The sequence below is a fragment of the Myiozetetes cayanensis genome, unplaced genomic scaffold (genome assembly GCF_022539395.1).
Source record: "Myiozetetes cayanensis isolate MyiCay16 unplaced genomic scaffold, myiCay2020 scf15, whole genome shotgun sequence".
NCBI lineage: Eukaryota > Metazoa > Chordata > Aves > Passeriformes > Tyrannidae > Myiozetetes > Myiozetetes cayanensis.
The window spans coordinates 10,056,232-10,070,479 of NW_026087159.1; the positions used below are offsets into that span (position 1 = coordinate 10,056,232).

A 14,248-nucleotide genomic window follows, 5' to 3' on the forward strand; every position below is an offset into this window, starting at 1 on the left:
GGCCGCCGCCATTTTGTCTGCGAGCGCAAATGTGAAAGGGAAAGCCGGGGCGCACCCGCGGGAGGAGCAGCGGCAGCGCCGAGCGCCGCCGGGGAGCAGCGGGAGCACCGCCGCCGGGAGCCGGGGGATCGCCGCCGCTGGGAGCCGAGGGAGCACCGCCGCCGCAGCGCGGAGCAGCGGGAAGAGCCCCCGTGGCAGCGGCGGCGGCCGAGAGGAGCCGCTGAGGCGGAGCCCGGCGAGCGCTCCCGCCGGAGGGAGCCGCCGGCGCTCTCCCCCCGGGAGGCTGCGCTCGCCCCCGGCCTTGCGGGGGAGCCGCCGCCCCGGCCTCGTTGGGGGGACCGCGGGGGAGCCGCCGGCAGGGCCGCGGCGATGATGTCGGGGCAGTCGATCACCGACCGCATCACGGCGGCGCAGCACAGCGTGACCGGCTCGGCCGTGGCCAAGGCTGTGTGCAAGGCGACGACCCACGAGGTGATGGGCCCCAAGAAGAAGCACCTGGACTGTGAGTAGGACCCGGCGGCGGGGCCGGGGTTGGAGCTCCGGGGTGGCTTTGCTGCCCTGGGGCTGCGGGTGGCTTCCCGCAGAGCCGGCCGCTCGCACCTGGGGAGGGGTGGGGGGTGGCGTGTAAATCTGGGTGGACCTGAGTGCTGTGAGCTCCAGAACTTATTTTCCACGTGGAGGGAGTGAGGTTTGTAACGCCCTGTGGCGCCCGGGAAGCAAAAATATTCCAACCTCACTAGCTCTTCCCGGTGAGAGGTTCTTAGCTCGTGTGCGCTGGCTACGGTGGTGCTTGTTAATCCGGCACCTGGGGAAAAGGTGGGTTTATTGCTGTGAGCCAGAATGCAGGTTTTTAAAGCATTGTTCTGTCCTTCTGTGCATCCGCTGGACTGTAGCCGGTTAAATATTTGTCATTTCCCGAAATATCATAGCGTTTTGTCTTGCGGCTCGTGAAACGAGGTGTAAAGATTAGGAGCGAGGTAAAGGGAAGGGCGTAGGTGGACCAGTGGATTTTTCCTCGATGAGAGTATGTTGCCGCTGATAAATTTAATATGTTAAAACCCCTTGCTGGGTACAAAAAGGTGCAGAAAGTTACCCTTGAAGTCTACGAAACTATCAGTGGTGTTGCTTCCCTTCAGGTTTTGATAACAGCATAGCAATTGGAGTTACTGTTTGCTCCGAAGGGCACTGAGTGCTTCAAACCTTGCTGGTTGCGCAGCGCACCCGTTCCCCGGCTAGTAAAAGCGAAATAAGTGTGCGTTTCCATTAGGGAGAGGGATAAAGACGTAAAGCCTTTCGCCCGTTTCTTCAGAGGCTGGCAGGTAGTTTTGCAGCCCTGGTGCAAGTTGAAGGCACTAAAGGGAAGTCTGCTGTTCAGGCTCTCGGAGGAAGCACTGTGGGTTTTGTATGGTTTGAGAGTAGTTTGGCTGTGTGTGACGCTGTGACACTCGTCTGTTCATGCAGACTTGTGTGAGACCTTTCGATGTGGATCAAACAGTTAAAAATAACCAAATGTATTTGTCATTTGTCACTGATCTGAATAGGTGGGATCCAACTACAGTAGTGAATATTGCAGCTATTGTGTTGAAATTAAAAGCTTTAAACCTGGGTAACTGACAATTTCTTTTTTAAAGACACCTTTTTGCATTACCTTACTTTATCTTGTCTTGTGTTCTGCCTGTGGTAGAACAAGTTAATGAGGTAACCCTTTGAGTCCAGAAATGCCAACATAACAGGAAGCCAGAAAGTGGTGACAGTTTGCTCAATAGTTTGAAAGCTTCTGAATCTTAAAAGAGGTAGTGTGTGGTTTGAAAATATCCTTAAAATAATGTCATCTACCAAAAGTCACCCCCCAAAAAATAAGAAAATGGAAACATGGAAAAATTCTTGAGAATAACATAAACTGAGATTGCTTTTTGACTAACAAGCTCCTCTGAATGTCTTTTGATCTAAACCTGTTTAGAGCTGTCACTCAAACTCCTGAAGGTCCTCCCCTCCTGTGATTTCTGTGTTCTGGTGTAATTCATTTGCTCAGACTTTGGTCTAAGACAAACAAAAATCTTCTTGTGGCTGGTGTTTGAAATACAGGAATGCTTTGGTGGGGTAGGGAAAAAAAAAGATGTGAAATATGGTACCTCAAATATGTCTGTAAGGGGTTAAAAAAAATCGCAATGAACATGCTCCAGTCTTCACTGAGCATACCTAGGCATTGCTTTTCAAACATCTGCAACCCTTGCAGTGGCACTTCTTAATTTTTCACAATTTTTGCAAGACTTCCTTTTATTAAATGTGAGCAGGTAAATATTAAATATTATAATCTCTGAAAAAAATCACACAGTATATGTTTTCCAAGATACAGGCAAATACTTCCCAATTTAAGTAAATTTTGAACAAAAATGTAGCTTGGATTTAATGTAAAACACTGGTAGTTGTACCCTGGTCACTACATGTGCGTGTCATTCAAAATGATACACCATCTGGTATTGTTCGTAATTGCTGCTCAGGAAAAAGCTTTAACAAGAACATTTTTTCTGAGAGTTGCTGTAGTTGTATCAGGGATTGTGGAGGGGTATCAGTTTGTGCACTCTGTTCAGATTAGTTCTGAACATCCCCTTATTGCCAAGTTTTCTCAGCAAGAAAAACTGTGATCTGACAACATGGGTTTTTACAGGAAAATGTTATATATGCAGTGTGTGAACTAGTATTTAAGAGTCTTGGGGTTTGTCTGACTGCTAATTGTTGAGTAGTATAGTCATATTTTTCTTGAAGAGTGAAAAAACACCCACAAAAAACCCATCCCCAAAACCTAAGCAATGTCAATGGGAATACTTGGGGATTTACCTTTTAAAGTAGGTCACGGTGTCCTAAATAAGTCAGCAGATCTATTTCTGTAGTATTTTGTAATATTTTCGGATAATGTAAAATGTCATATAGAGGCTGATCTTTCCTCTTAGTGGAGCACCTGAAGGTCTTGTCTCATCTTTCCCAGTGTGGGTTCTCTCACTGCCCTCAGCCTCCTGAGGCTGGTTTGCAGTGGAGTGGGGCTGTTACACTTTTGGAGACAAACCTCTTCTTGTCTAACTACTGAAGAGTCATAACAAAAAAAAAGATAAAATAAAGCTGTAGCCAAGTTGGTAATTGGCAGAGTAGACTTGTGTGTAGATTGAAATTTAGAAAAATTCAAACCCCTAAATCAATTGCATCTTAAACTTTTCAATGAACACAGGAATAATGGAAAAAGCAACTCCTGCTTAACTTGGATACAGTCCACTTAAGAACAGGGAAGGGGAAAGTACTTAGTTACTCATTTAAACTTAAAACTCCTATACATACATAAGCTTTGGAAATCTTGTTACAAGTGGTAATTCAGGTATATGATTGTATTATTGAACAGAATTAGTCTCTTAAAGCCTGTTGTTTTAGGAGAAAGTTCAGGTCTCCACCAAACCATCACAAACTATAAGTTTTGCCAATAATATCACATTATGACTGTCAGAGTTTGGGGTTGATTTTGTACCTGCCCATTCTCCCTTTTGGCCAGCAGAGCTCTTGACTTTCAGGTAGATGCTGAGGCAGTGAGGTTCTTGCAGGGATGTGTAAGTTGTCTTACAGAACAAAGAAATTTTCTTGAACCCTTTACACAGACAGGTAGCTGTGTTTAATTTGAAGTCCTTTAGTAATCACTGAAGCTTTTCAATACAATAATGGAGGAAATTTAACTTGAACAAAAAAAAGAGTTAATATCGTTGGAATCTATCAATAAGGGTTTATGTTTAGCTTTTTAAAAAAACTTTATGGGCTGTCTGTCCTGTATCCTTGTCTAGTGGGGAAGTGGGACAGAATAGCTGAATTGCTTTCTTCTGGTAAAGTGACTGGAAGTTCAGATTTGGCTGTTATTACATAACTGAAACTTAAAAAGATTGCTCTCAACTGTGCATTGTAAGAGCACATGAGCATAAAAATATTTGTATCAGTCAGGTGCTATCTTTTAAGTCTTTCAGCAGGAACTGTTGCACTCCTTGTCTACACTGAGAAAGTTTGCTGAAGTGGCTCTGATACTATATCTTTTTCTAATATGTTATCTATGGTGCAACTTTCAAAAAGGAAATGATTTTTTTTTTCAAGACTGTGTGACTGAGGAAAGTAATCTTAATTCTTACATCTGTCTTAGAGCAGTTTCTGTCCTGTGACAAAATGGAAGAAATATGTGAATATTAAACCATTATGGTTGCCTTTAACCTATGTATTTACAGTTCTCTTGAGAGAGATTCCTGACTCAAGAAAGTTATGACTTCCTTGAAAGTTGAACAATATGTCAGTTTTTGTTAACGCCTGGCTGAGAATTTTCCAAAAACCTGTTATATGTATATTTTGGGTTGGGTTGGGGTTTTTTTATATCTGGATTTTTGCATGCTGCTCTCCAAAGAGCTGTATAGTTTCATAGATGATGTGCCAGTATTTCAGATGAGCTGTGGAAGAGAAATCCTCACTACTCTTCTAGGCAGTAAGATTTCCACAGCTCTTCCAGGCTGCTTGAAAACCCCTATGGTGCTCTTCTGGTTTAAAGCTGATTTTTTTTTTCTTTTTTCTTTTTTTTTTCCCTGTGTGATGTTAACATGTTTCTAAATTCCATTCTAGAAATAGCACCACAGCTTCCCTTGCAGTTGCAATGATTCCTCTGGGTAATTGGCAAAACGCTGTGAGTTGTGAAGTGTTTATATAAAAGCGGTGCGATAAGAAAATGAGCATCACTCACCCTCTGCATTTCATTCCAGTTTGTGCTGCCAACACCCATTTACAGTTGCCCAGCTGTCAGTCTCTCAGGTGCATGTGTTCCTTACACTCCCAGATGTTTGGGTTTTATAACCTTTTCCTCCTGTGCCCCCAGCTGTAACAGATCCGTACAGTTGTTTCTGTGTAGATATTCCTATTGCAGGCTCAGAAGAATCGTATTAGAGAAAAGGCACTTGCTTTTCTTTTTCTGTATTGCAGTTGGTAGAATTGAAATGTGATGCCAGCTTTTTTTTTTATTGCTGGCTGTAAAGTATTAATTTAAAGAGTTACCCTGAGTAGGTTTATTAGAGAGTCTTTTGAAACTTGTGCTTTTGCAACACACTCTTAAGAAAAAGTCCAATTTTGGCCTATAAGAGATTTTTTTCTTAGTTTAGCATTTTAGAGATGTTTTGTTTGTCTAAGCATGTGTTCTTTGGTGTTGGCAACTGTGGCTTATGTGTTTGTGTGTTGAAGGAGATTTTGGAATGAAAGATCAGGGCTGTGTTAAGTGGCATGGCTTGTTGTGGAAGTGAACTTGTGCTGGCAAGACAAGCCAAAGCTTTTTTTATGGATATGGGGCTTCAGGAGAGGTCATCAGCTCTACAGCATTAGGTACAGGTGCTAACAGCAGGATTCCTGTCACACTGTGCCTGAACAACACTGTGAGAACACTCAGTAGCAACCTTTGTCAAGGGATCTCCCAGATGTGGAGAGTGCTGGCAAGTAGGAGTGAAAATAGCTTGGCTAACCGGACTGGAGAGTAGAAAGGGTTTGGGTCTTAACCAGGATCTTCCCTCCCAGTTTCATCTATTATTAATATGCACACTTAATATTGAAAAATCTTCAGTGAAACATCTGACTTAGTGGTTGTGTGAAGGAAAAGGACTTTGTGCAGAAATAATATTTTCCATAGGCTGTGTGGTCTTTGACCTCAGCAGATCAATAGAATTTCTTTAACTGTTACCTGGTGGTGTTTTAGGTATTGCTCTTTATAGAGTTTGGGGCTTTCTTGTTGGTTGTTTTTTTGGTTGTTTGGTTTTTATAAACTGAGAGTAGGACTTGTAACAGTCCTGTGACATTTCTGTGCTGGTTACAGACACTTCAGGCACTGGTGCTTGCTTGGCATTTCCATGTCTGTCTATAATGTGTGCTGATAAACTGATTGTGTTTAGGAAGACAAACTTGCCTTAATGTGTTTTGAGACAACTACTTAGTACTTTTTAATATGACAGAGGATCTGATGATGATACAGCCATGAGCAGTGTCTACCAAATGGGTTGTTTTTTGAGAAACTTCACGTTTGTAAATATTGGACTATTTTAACACTACTCAGCAATAACATTTTGATGTACAGCTTGCTTAAAACTTCAGGGCTCTTGTTTTTGTGCAGTTATTTCAGCATGTTTGTGTGTTACTAATAAGGGTGAAAGTTTTCATCCCAGCTTTAGTGTTTTGTATATGTTTGGAAGCCTTTGACATCAGTGTGAAATTAGTAACTTACTCTAATTTCCATTTTATAGCTTTCTACCTGGACAAGATAATATCTAAAATTCTTTACCCTGTTAAAATTACTCTGGTTATTAAATTATTTTAAACAGTGATCCTTAATCAAAGGACTTTTTGTTCCTAATAAACTGATCTTTAATTAAGATACATCTATAATATATTCTGTGCATTAGAACAGTTATAAATTCTGAGTGTAATATTTCTATGAGGTATTTTGTCTATCGATGTGTGAGCTCTTAAGTTCATGTTTAAATTGCTTATGATAATGTAGTCTGTCCTCTACATACTGCTTATAAGACAGAGCAGTTTCAGTGGTGCCAACTCCTTGGAATTCAGTTGTTTCCCAGTTTCCCAGCCACTTTCCTCAGGTCCTTATCCAGACAAGCCACACAAGCAGCAATGGGCTCTGCTACCAAGGGTCTGCTCACAGGCTTGGCTTAAAGGAGAGGCCACAAAGGAAGCTTTTCAAACCAGATGTTTGTTTTACTGGCCTTGCCCAGTCCTTAGGGTGTACTTTGATCACACCTGAGCCAAATTTAGTACAGAGAGAGAATAAATGTCTGATGTGCATGTCTTGAGGGGTTTAGAGCAGTCCTGGATTCAGTTCTTTGCTCTCTTCTCAGGCAGGTGCTTTCCCCTGTGTCTGCTGGAGCCTGGGCCAGTTTGTACCAATACTCAGGCAGAGGCTTGAAGCTCTGTGTCTGACCCCCAAAGTTAATGTTCTACTGTCGAGTTTGTTATCAGTCTTGGACACAAAGAGCTTTTTTTATACAAAAGCCTGACACCTGCCATGATTCACCACAAAATAGTCAGTAGGTTGGTGATTAGGTTTTTTTTAGCTAAGTGGAAAGGTGTGTAGATGCAAGTTCTTGCTCTTAATTCTTACAGAAAGGAGGTTTATTTTACAGGTCTGCAGCATCTCATTTGCTGTCATGTTTGTCAGTACTCAGGCTTGGGTTGGAGTGGCTAAGAACTTACTGCTTGTTGGTCCCAGGAGGTGTGGATGTCTCAGCTTTTCTTTGCTTCTTAGTTTTTGATTTTTTTGGTTACATTTTGCTCAGGCATTGAGCACCTAGAAAGTCTGCACTGGCTTTCAAACGCTAATTTGGGCTCTGTTGGGTTTCTAATGCGACAAGTTATTTGTGATGAAGTATTGGGACTCCATAAAATTATTGAAATGCCTTTGAAGTTCCTACTTGGAGTCCTTCAGTGAAGTGTAGTGAATTTGAGGAAGGAGTCTAAAAGAGCTCAATTATTTCTTAAACAAAGAACTGAAGTGAATGCTTCCAGTAAGAATTCTCAGTGTAAAAACACAAAATAACATGTTGATCCTCCTTGAGCACGTAACTCATTGTTATGCTTTTCTCCCCTTTAATTTAGATCTAATACAGTGCACAAATGAAATGAATGTGAATATTCCACAGTTGGCAGACACACTCTTTGAGAGAACTGCAAACAGTAGCTGGGTTGTAGTGTTCAAAGCTCTAATTACAACACACCACCTCATGATGTATGGAAACGAGGTAAGACACGATTAGTTCTGTTAAGGTCTCTTTTATGGCTTTTAAAAAATTGTCTCAATCTGTAAGGCATTAGATATGTACTTCAGTTTTCCAAGATCTTTGATTTTCCTCAGCTGGTGGCTGTCAAGTACTTGTCAAAGAAAAAAAAATTGTTTCAATACCAAAATATATCAAAGTTTGCAATTTACCTGCAGGTACCTGGGTTGGGCTGTGAGGAAACAATAAGTGACTTTTGTAGAGTAAAGACTTGAAAGACTTCTGATGAGCTTTACTTCATTAGGATAGTGCTTATCAGTAAGAGCACAGCAAAGAGTCCTGTTAGCCCTCCATAAATGTGCAGCCAACCTTATAACAGATAAGGGAGAATATGTACTAAAGGGGAGAGAAACGTGGTGACTGGAATATTTGATCCTGATGGGCTGAACCTTCAGATGTTGTTGCCGTTTACATTCCTCTGAAAAATGTTTCTATTGGATTTCATTCACTTAAATTATTTCATCACAATTCATGAAATGCATCCCATTCAGTAACATGGCATTAGAAATGTAGCTGCTTTGTACAGTCCTTACATTAAAAGCTAAACTTTGGTCAGGTGACAGTCCTAAATCTGTGTGCAGTCATTGACCTAAGAAATGATTGTTGACCTCCAGTAATATTGAAGTGATGACTCCTCAGGTACCTTCCAGCCATTAAACTGCTCTGAAACGTTTGTTCTTGCCTCCTCTCTGCAGCACTCTGAACTTGATTGAGAGGACCTGTAAAACAGAGTGTGCTCTTCATTAACACTCCCTCAGGTTATTTACCTGTTTAAGCTGTATTTTCAACAGATAGTAGACTGAAATTAAGGAATAATGCAAAGTAAATTCACTGTGTGGAATTTACTACTTATTACAAATATAAAGCTAAACTCAATGCTGTAAATCAGCTTGTTTATTCTCTCTTTTTCCAATACAGTTCATATCTGCACAATGAAACTTGCAAGGAAGAAAACCAAACAAACCACAAACTGAAGCATAGAAAAAATTTTAAAAATCAGAACTTAGAGTTGTGGGCCACCAACCAGTATCTGTTTACCCTTACAGTGTTTTGCAGTGGCAGAAGAGTTGAATTTTTATGTCAATACCAAATCTGCCCCTCAGCTTTGAACGGGTGCATTTGGAATTTGAGAAGGAGTTCCTTTACACCTGCTGAGATAACGTGGCTGGAACATTAGTTCTGTAATTTCAGATGGAACATGAGTATACTCCTCACTCTCCTAATACATTAAAAGAGGCTTTTTCTGAAGCAAATAAAAAATAATCAGATGTTGGACTTCTATTTTAAGTAAAAGTAAATAAAGTAAATATAAGAGAGGGGCAAAATGTTGCCAGAGCAATCACTGTCTTACAGTTTCTTTTTCAACATACTACCTGTTTCTTGAGATGAAATTTTGGGTGAAACTCCTCTTGTCTGTGCATTTTGCAGCACAAGACCCCTGACATCTGACTAGTTGAGAGTTAGCCTTGGCCCTTTTAAAATGAGATTCAGAACAGTAGCTATTTTGAAATATATGTGGATAGACACATTTCAAATATCACTGTTCTGCTCCTGATCATGTTGCTACTGCTTTGCTTCTCTATCTCTCTGAATGCAGTAATAAGATGTGCAGATAAGTCAGCTGGAAAACAGAATAAGAAAAACAGAGCCTGAACTGTTGGTAGGCAAAGCTGCGTGTTGTAGACTTGTGTTCACCCCGTAGCTGTGGGCTGGGAACGCACTCGGAGTTGCTGATGAGGTGGTACGTGACGAGTTGGGGAATCACTGAGAGGTTAAATTGATTTCAGTTTAAATAGTACCTGTGAGAAGGATTTTCTCGTTACTGGGCTAAGCCCTCTATTACAGTTCCCAAGAGCAGGTGCTCTCCTAAGCCTGACTGCACACATTTAACACACGCTGCTTTACAGAGCACAACAGGCCCAGCCTGGCAGGAGGGTGCATTTCCACCACGGAGAGTGAAGGAACAGGCCCTACATTCTGTGGCAGCAGAGCATTTCAGATCAAAGCAAGTCCCTTAAGCCATATTTATCATAATTCTCTTTTATGGACTAAAATACATACAAAGAAGCAAGTCAAGCAATGAGAATCACGGGAGATCTGTGTGTGACAGTGGCAGAGAAGCTTTTAAAACTGCATTGCTACCTGGACGTGTTTGTCTCTTACTCTGGTGTTATTTATGAAGCCAGCAATTATTTGTCAAAACTTAAATGTTATTTAGTCAGATCACTGCATTATATATAAAAAGTATGTGGTTATCACCCCAGTGGTGCTGCTCACCACAGTTCAGAACCATTACTCTTATTCACTACTTTTAAACTGTGTAATTAAGCCTGGCTTCCTCTTCTACAGCAGCAGTAGAGTTGTGCAAACTTTGGGAGCTTGGATAATGCAAGTGGTATTTTTGTTTGGTGTTTTCCAGCTTGTCTGTTCTAAACTACAAAGTTAATGAAGCAGCTTCCTCTAGGATTATTCGTATTTTATTCACAGGCAGTGATGTCTTTATTAATTTAAATCTGTACTTTTGCCAAATAGTTTTGGACTTCAGAGGCTTTGTTAATGAGTGTTTTCAGGTTTTCCCCTAATTTTTTCCCTTTTAACCAAATTCTATTGTTGACAGAGGTTACAAGGTAAGTGTAGTTTCCTTGCTCAAATGTTTTGACTCTCACAACAATTTACATTCCCAACTTTTTCTTCACCAACAGCGCTTTATCCAGTATCTTGCATCCCGAAATACTTTGTTCAACTTAAATAACTACCTGGACAAAAGTGCCATGCAGGGTAAGGATCTTTCACTGAAGGAAAATAACTCCACTGCATTTTTTCTCAATAGTGCACGTGTGGGTGCACTCTAGGAGACAAATGACATTTAAACTGAAGGGTATTATTTATATTGCATGAGTTACCTAGGTGAGTGCTAGCAATTTGTCTGTAATCTATGTAGCATTGCACATACAGCTGTGAACTTTAAAGGTGAACTCTTAAGGCTCATTAGAATAAGCCTGATGAATTATCAGCACAATAATAACTTTTGCCATTGCATTTTAATGCTTTGGGGGTAAATGTTTACTGTTAAGGAGCGTGGAATGGTGACTAAGACGTGTTGTATAAATAGTGAGAACTTCAGATCTCTGATAAATCCTTTAAATACTTCCTAATGGCAAAAAAAATTTTTATAATAAGTTATAATATGTTACCAAGCTCTTCAGCATTTTACTAGGAATACATTTTTAGTTAATTTCAAGAACATCTTAATAAGAACTGCTGGGTTCTTTCCTGATATTTTGTGCTTGGTTCTTGTCTAATATTTTAATGTGTTTAGGTGTTTATTCTCAGAGTGGCAACAAATGCTTTCCTAATCTTAGCAAGTTGGGAAGAAATTGTAACATCACATCTCAAGGTGAAAAATAGTGGATCTCAAGACTCTAGAAAGTGCCTATGAAGGACTTTTTAAAGCAAGTTGATGTAAAATGGGCTAGTAGGAGGCTAGTTCTTGAAAAGAACCGTACAATGAACTGTACCCCTTTAAAATGTCTAATTTGTAAATGCTTAACTTTTAGGCTATGACATGTCTACCTTCATTAGGCGATACAGCAGATACTTGAATGAAAAAGCACTTTCATATAGACTTGTAGCAGTTGACTTCACCAAAATGAAAAGAGGGTAAGACTGATACTTCTTCTTTTGCCAGATGTTTCCTATTGCAGGGGCTGGGAGCCAGTTGTTGTTGAGCTTGTCACAGAAAGGTGTTCTTTTGACCCTTTGAAGCAATATTGTATTGTTGAAACAGCATAATGTGCTGAGGTCTCTTTGTGACTTGTAGATCTGTGTCTTTTCCTCTGTAGGATAGATGGAGTGATGAGAACCATGAATCCTGAAAAGCTTCTGAAAACCCTTCCAATCATACAGAACCAGCTCGATGCACTCCTTGATTTTGATGCAAGTACTTTAAACTCAGTGTTACGTAAAACACTCTCATTTTGAAGTGAGAGTTTGGTTGTTTTGTTAAATACTAATTTACTTTCTCATTGCTTTCTACACAGGCAAATCCAAATGAACTAACAAATGGTGTTATAAATGCTGCCTTTATGCTCCTCTTTAAAGATTCCATTAGACTTTTTGCAGCATACAATGAAGGGATTATTAATCTTTTAGGTATGTGAGAATTTTTTTAGCTTTTGAACTTGTGAAGGTATTGAGAAAATTAAAGAATATAGATGGTTTTTAAAGTATACAGAACAAAACCATAAAAAATGAAAGATGTGTTTGCTCCTTTTGGTAGGTCAGTTCAGTATATGTGTAATCACTTCAGTGGCCATTCTAATACCTTTTGGATTTTAGGCCCATCTAGAGACATCAAAATGTATTGATATAGCATCTAAAAATATAAATATATACCAGGAATATTTTCAAATGCTAATATCATTTGCCTCATTGCCAGCTAATAAGCTGACTTTTTAGAATATTTACTATAATACCTACTTTAACAATTTGCAGTGATTCAAATCCATGCTTAATAAAGCTTTGCATTATAGTTTAATAGTCTGAAACAGAAAAGTCAGTGGTTTTGTGTTGATTGACTTAGTACAAAAGGTGTCAGGTATTCAGGTAAACTTTAAAATCCGAATAGTTTTGAGTTAATCCTGTCTATTCTCTACCTGAAGCTTGTCTCAAATTAACTTTTATAATACTGTGTCAGCTTTTTGCTGGGGTGGGTGTTATCTTACAAGAGTTTTATTTGCATCCTCAGAAAGATATTTTGATATGAAGAAGAACCAGTGCAAAGAAGGCTTGGATATTTACAAAAAATTTCTAGCCAGAATGACCAAATTGTCAGAATTCCTCAAAGTAGCAGAGGTAAATAAATCTACATCTGTGGAAAGGATCTGATTTAGCTGTCTGTTCTGGTACAGTATCAGTATTCATAAAAACAACTGCACAGAGATTGTTTGCTGTACAGTGAAGTATTCTACAGATTAGGTGTTTTAAAGATTGTATACACTCATTAGCATGGGATGAGATTCTTGGGTATCCTTTTTCTTATTAGACAGAGAACATAGTAAATTTTCCTGAAGTGTTGGTACAAATTTTATGAATGGTCCAAAATGTATAGACTTAGTGTTACAGCCTATTTACAGTGCTCTCCTTTAATGTAACTGCTAAAAAATGGAGTTGCAGTGAGCAATGTGGGTGTTTCTAATGACCCCAGTAGTATTTTCTGCATGAAAGTCAGGCAGGATGAAAAGTTGGATTTGCCTTGAGATGCAGCTTTTAATGCACTTGTGATTTCTAAGATGTGTTCCTAGTAGAACTTGTACCAGTTCAGAAAGTTATGAATATCCCTTTTTAAATGTTAGTTTCTACGTAACATTGAGATATTGCTGGGTTTTATTTTCACTGCTACTGCATGTATTAATGTACTTTTTTTTCTTCATTTTTTGTAAACCCAGCAAGTTGGAATTGATCAGGGTGACATTCCAGATCTTACTCAGGTCAGTGTACATAGTATATTGATTAACCCAACTCTTTTGTTCTTTGTGTTTTTAAAGGTTGGTGTGTGTCATAGTAATGATTCTTCTTGAGACTGTATTCCCTTCTATGTATTTATATATGGGAAATGAGGATGGTAACTTTTACCATGCATTAAATGTACTCAATACTTAAGCTTTGAAGCTCTTAATAAGCTTATTTTTGATTGTTTAAAGCAGTAAAACTCACAGAAAGTATTTTTCAAGTACTTCTGTTTTTTTTCCCACAGAGGATCCCTGGCAAGGTAAGCCACAAGCATCTTGCCATGCCTAGAGAAAAACCTTCCATTTCACTGTAACTTAATGTCTTCCAACACACTCAAAGATTACAGTGAGTTAGTTCAGCCAAGGGTTTTTTCTGTCCCCCGAGGTCTGAATAAATTGGATGTTTCTATATCAGCACTCAATTCCAGCTTCAGTAGCACTCAGTGGTATGAGGGGCATGCATGGTGCACGTTGTGTGCTGGAAAATTTACTCTGAAAGGTGGAGTGCAGGGAAACACCTTCCAGTGAGGGTAAACCGAAGGGCAGAAGGGAGGTGAAAAAGATGGTGTGACCTGGAGATGGGAAACACTGATAGTCCACAGAAACGAATCAAGGTATTCTTTGTCAGTTCCCTCAGCTCACAGGGGTGATGTATTTCTCACACAGGGCCAACCCAACAGCACAGAGGTGTTTGTTGATGTTTCTGTAGTGCAGAGTAACCTGATGGGTGGAATAAACAGCCACCTGCCAGGACACTGGGGTGTCTTAGAGCTCCAGAGTACTCGAGCTGTTTAAGTGGAGTCACTGAGAAACAGTAAAAATTTAATGTGTGAGCTTTGAACAGTCACATCTAGTCCTGCACTACCTTGGTGAAATTAACTTTTGTGGGTTAATCATGTAAAA

At 39.9% G+C, this 14,248-nt stretch overlaps 1 protein-coding gene across 9 annotated transcripts in view; it reads left to right on the forward strand.

Moving 5' to 3' along the window:
- The first annotated feature begins 13 nt into the window (after positions 1–13).
- VBP1 (VHL binding protein 1) overlaps positions 14–14,248 on the forward strand; it is a 39,512-nt gene continuing 25,277 nt past the window's right edge. For 5 of the 9 annotated variants that reach the window (XM_050310605.1, XM_050310595.1, XM_050310597.1 and 2 more), the window contains exons 1-9: positions 237–502; positions 7,657–7,799; positions 10,538–10,613; positions 11,393–11,495; positions 11,678–11,771; positions 11,876–11,987; positions 12,583–12,689; positions 13,283–13,324; positions 13,591–13,605. In XM_050310605.1, the coding sequence (XP_050166562.1) occupies positions 370–502; positions 7,657–7,799; positions 10,538–10,613; positions 11,393–11,495; positions 11,678–11,771; positions 11,876–11,987; positions 12,583–12,689; positions 13,283–13,324; positions 13,591–13,605 (825 nt within the window). In that variant the 5' untranslated portion in view covers positions 237–369. Of the gene's footprint in view, positions 503–7,656; positions 7,800–10,537; positions 10,614–11,392; positions 11,496–11,677; positions 11,772–11,875; positions 11,988–12,582; positions 12,690–13,282; positions 13,325–13,590; positions 13,606–14,248 lie in introns of all 9 variants that reach the window. The other 4 variants (XM_050310602.1, XM_050310601.1, XM_050310599.1 and 1 more) reach the window with 4 other exon arrangements.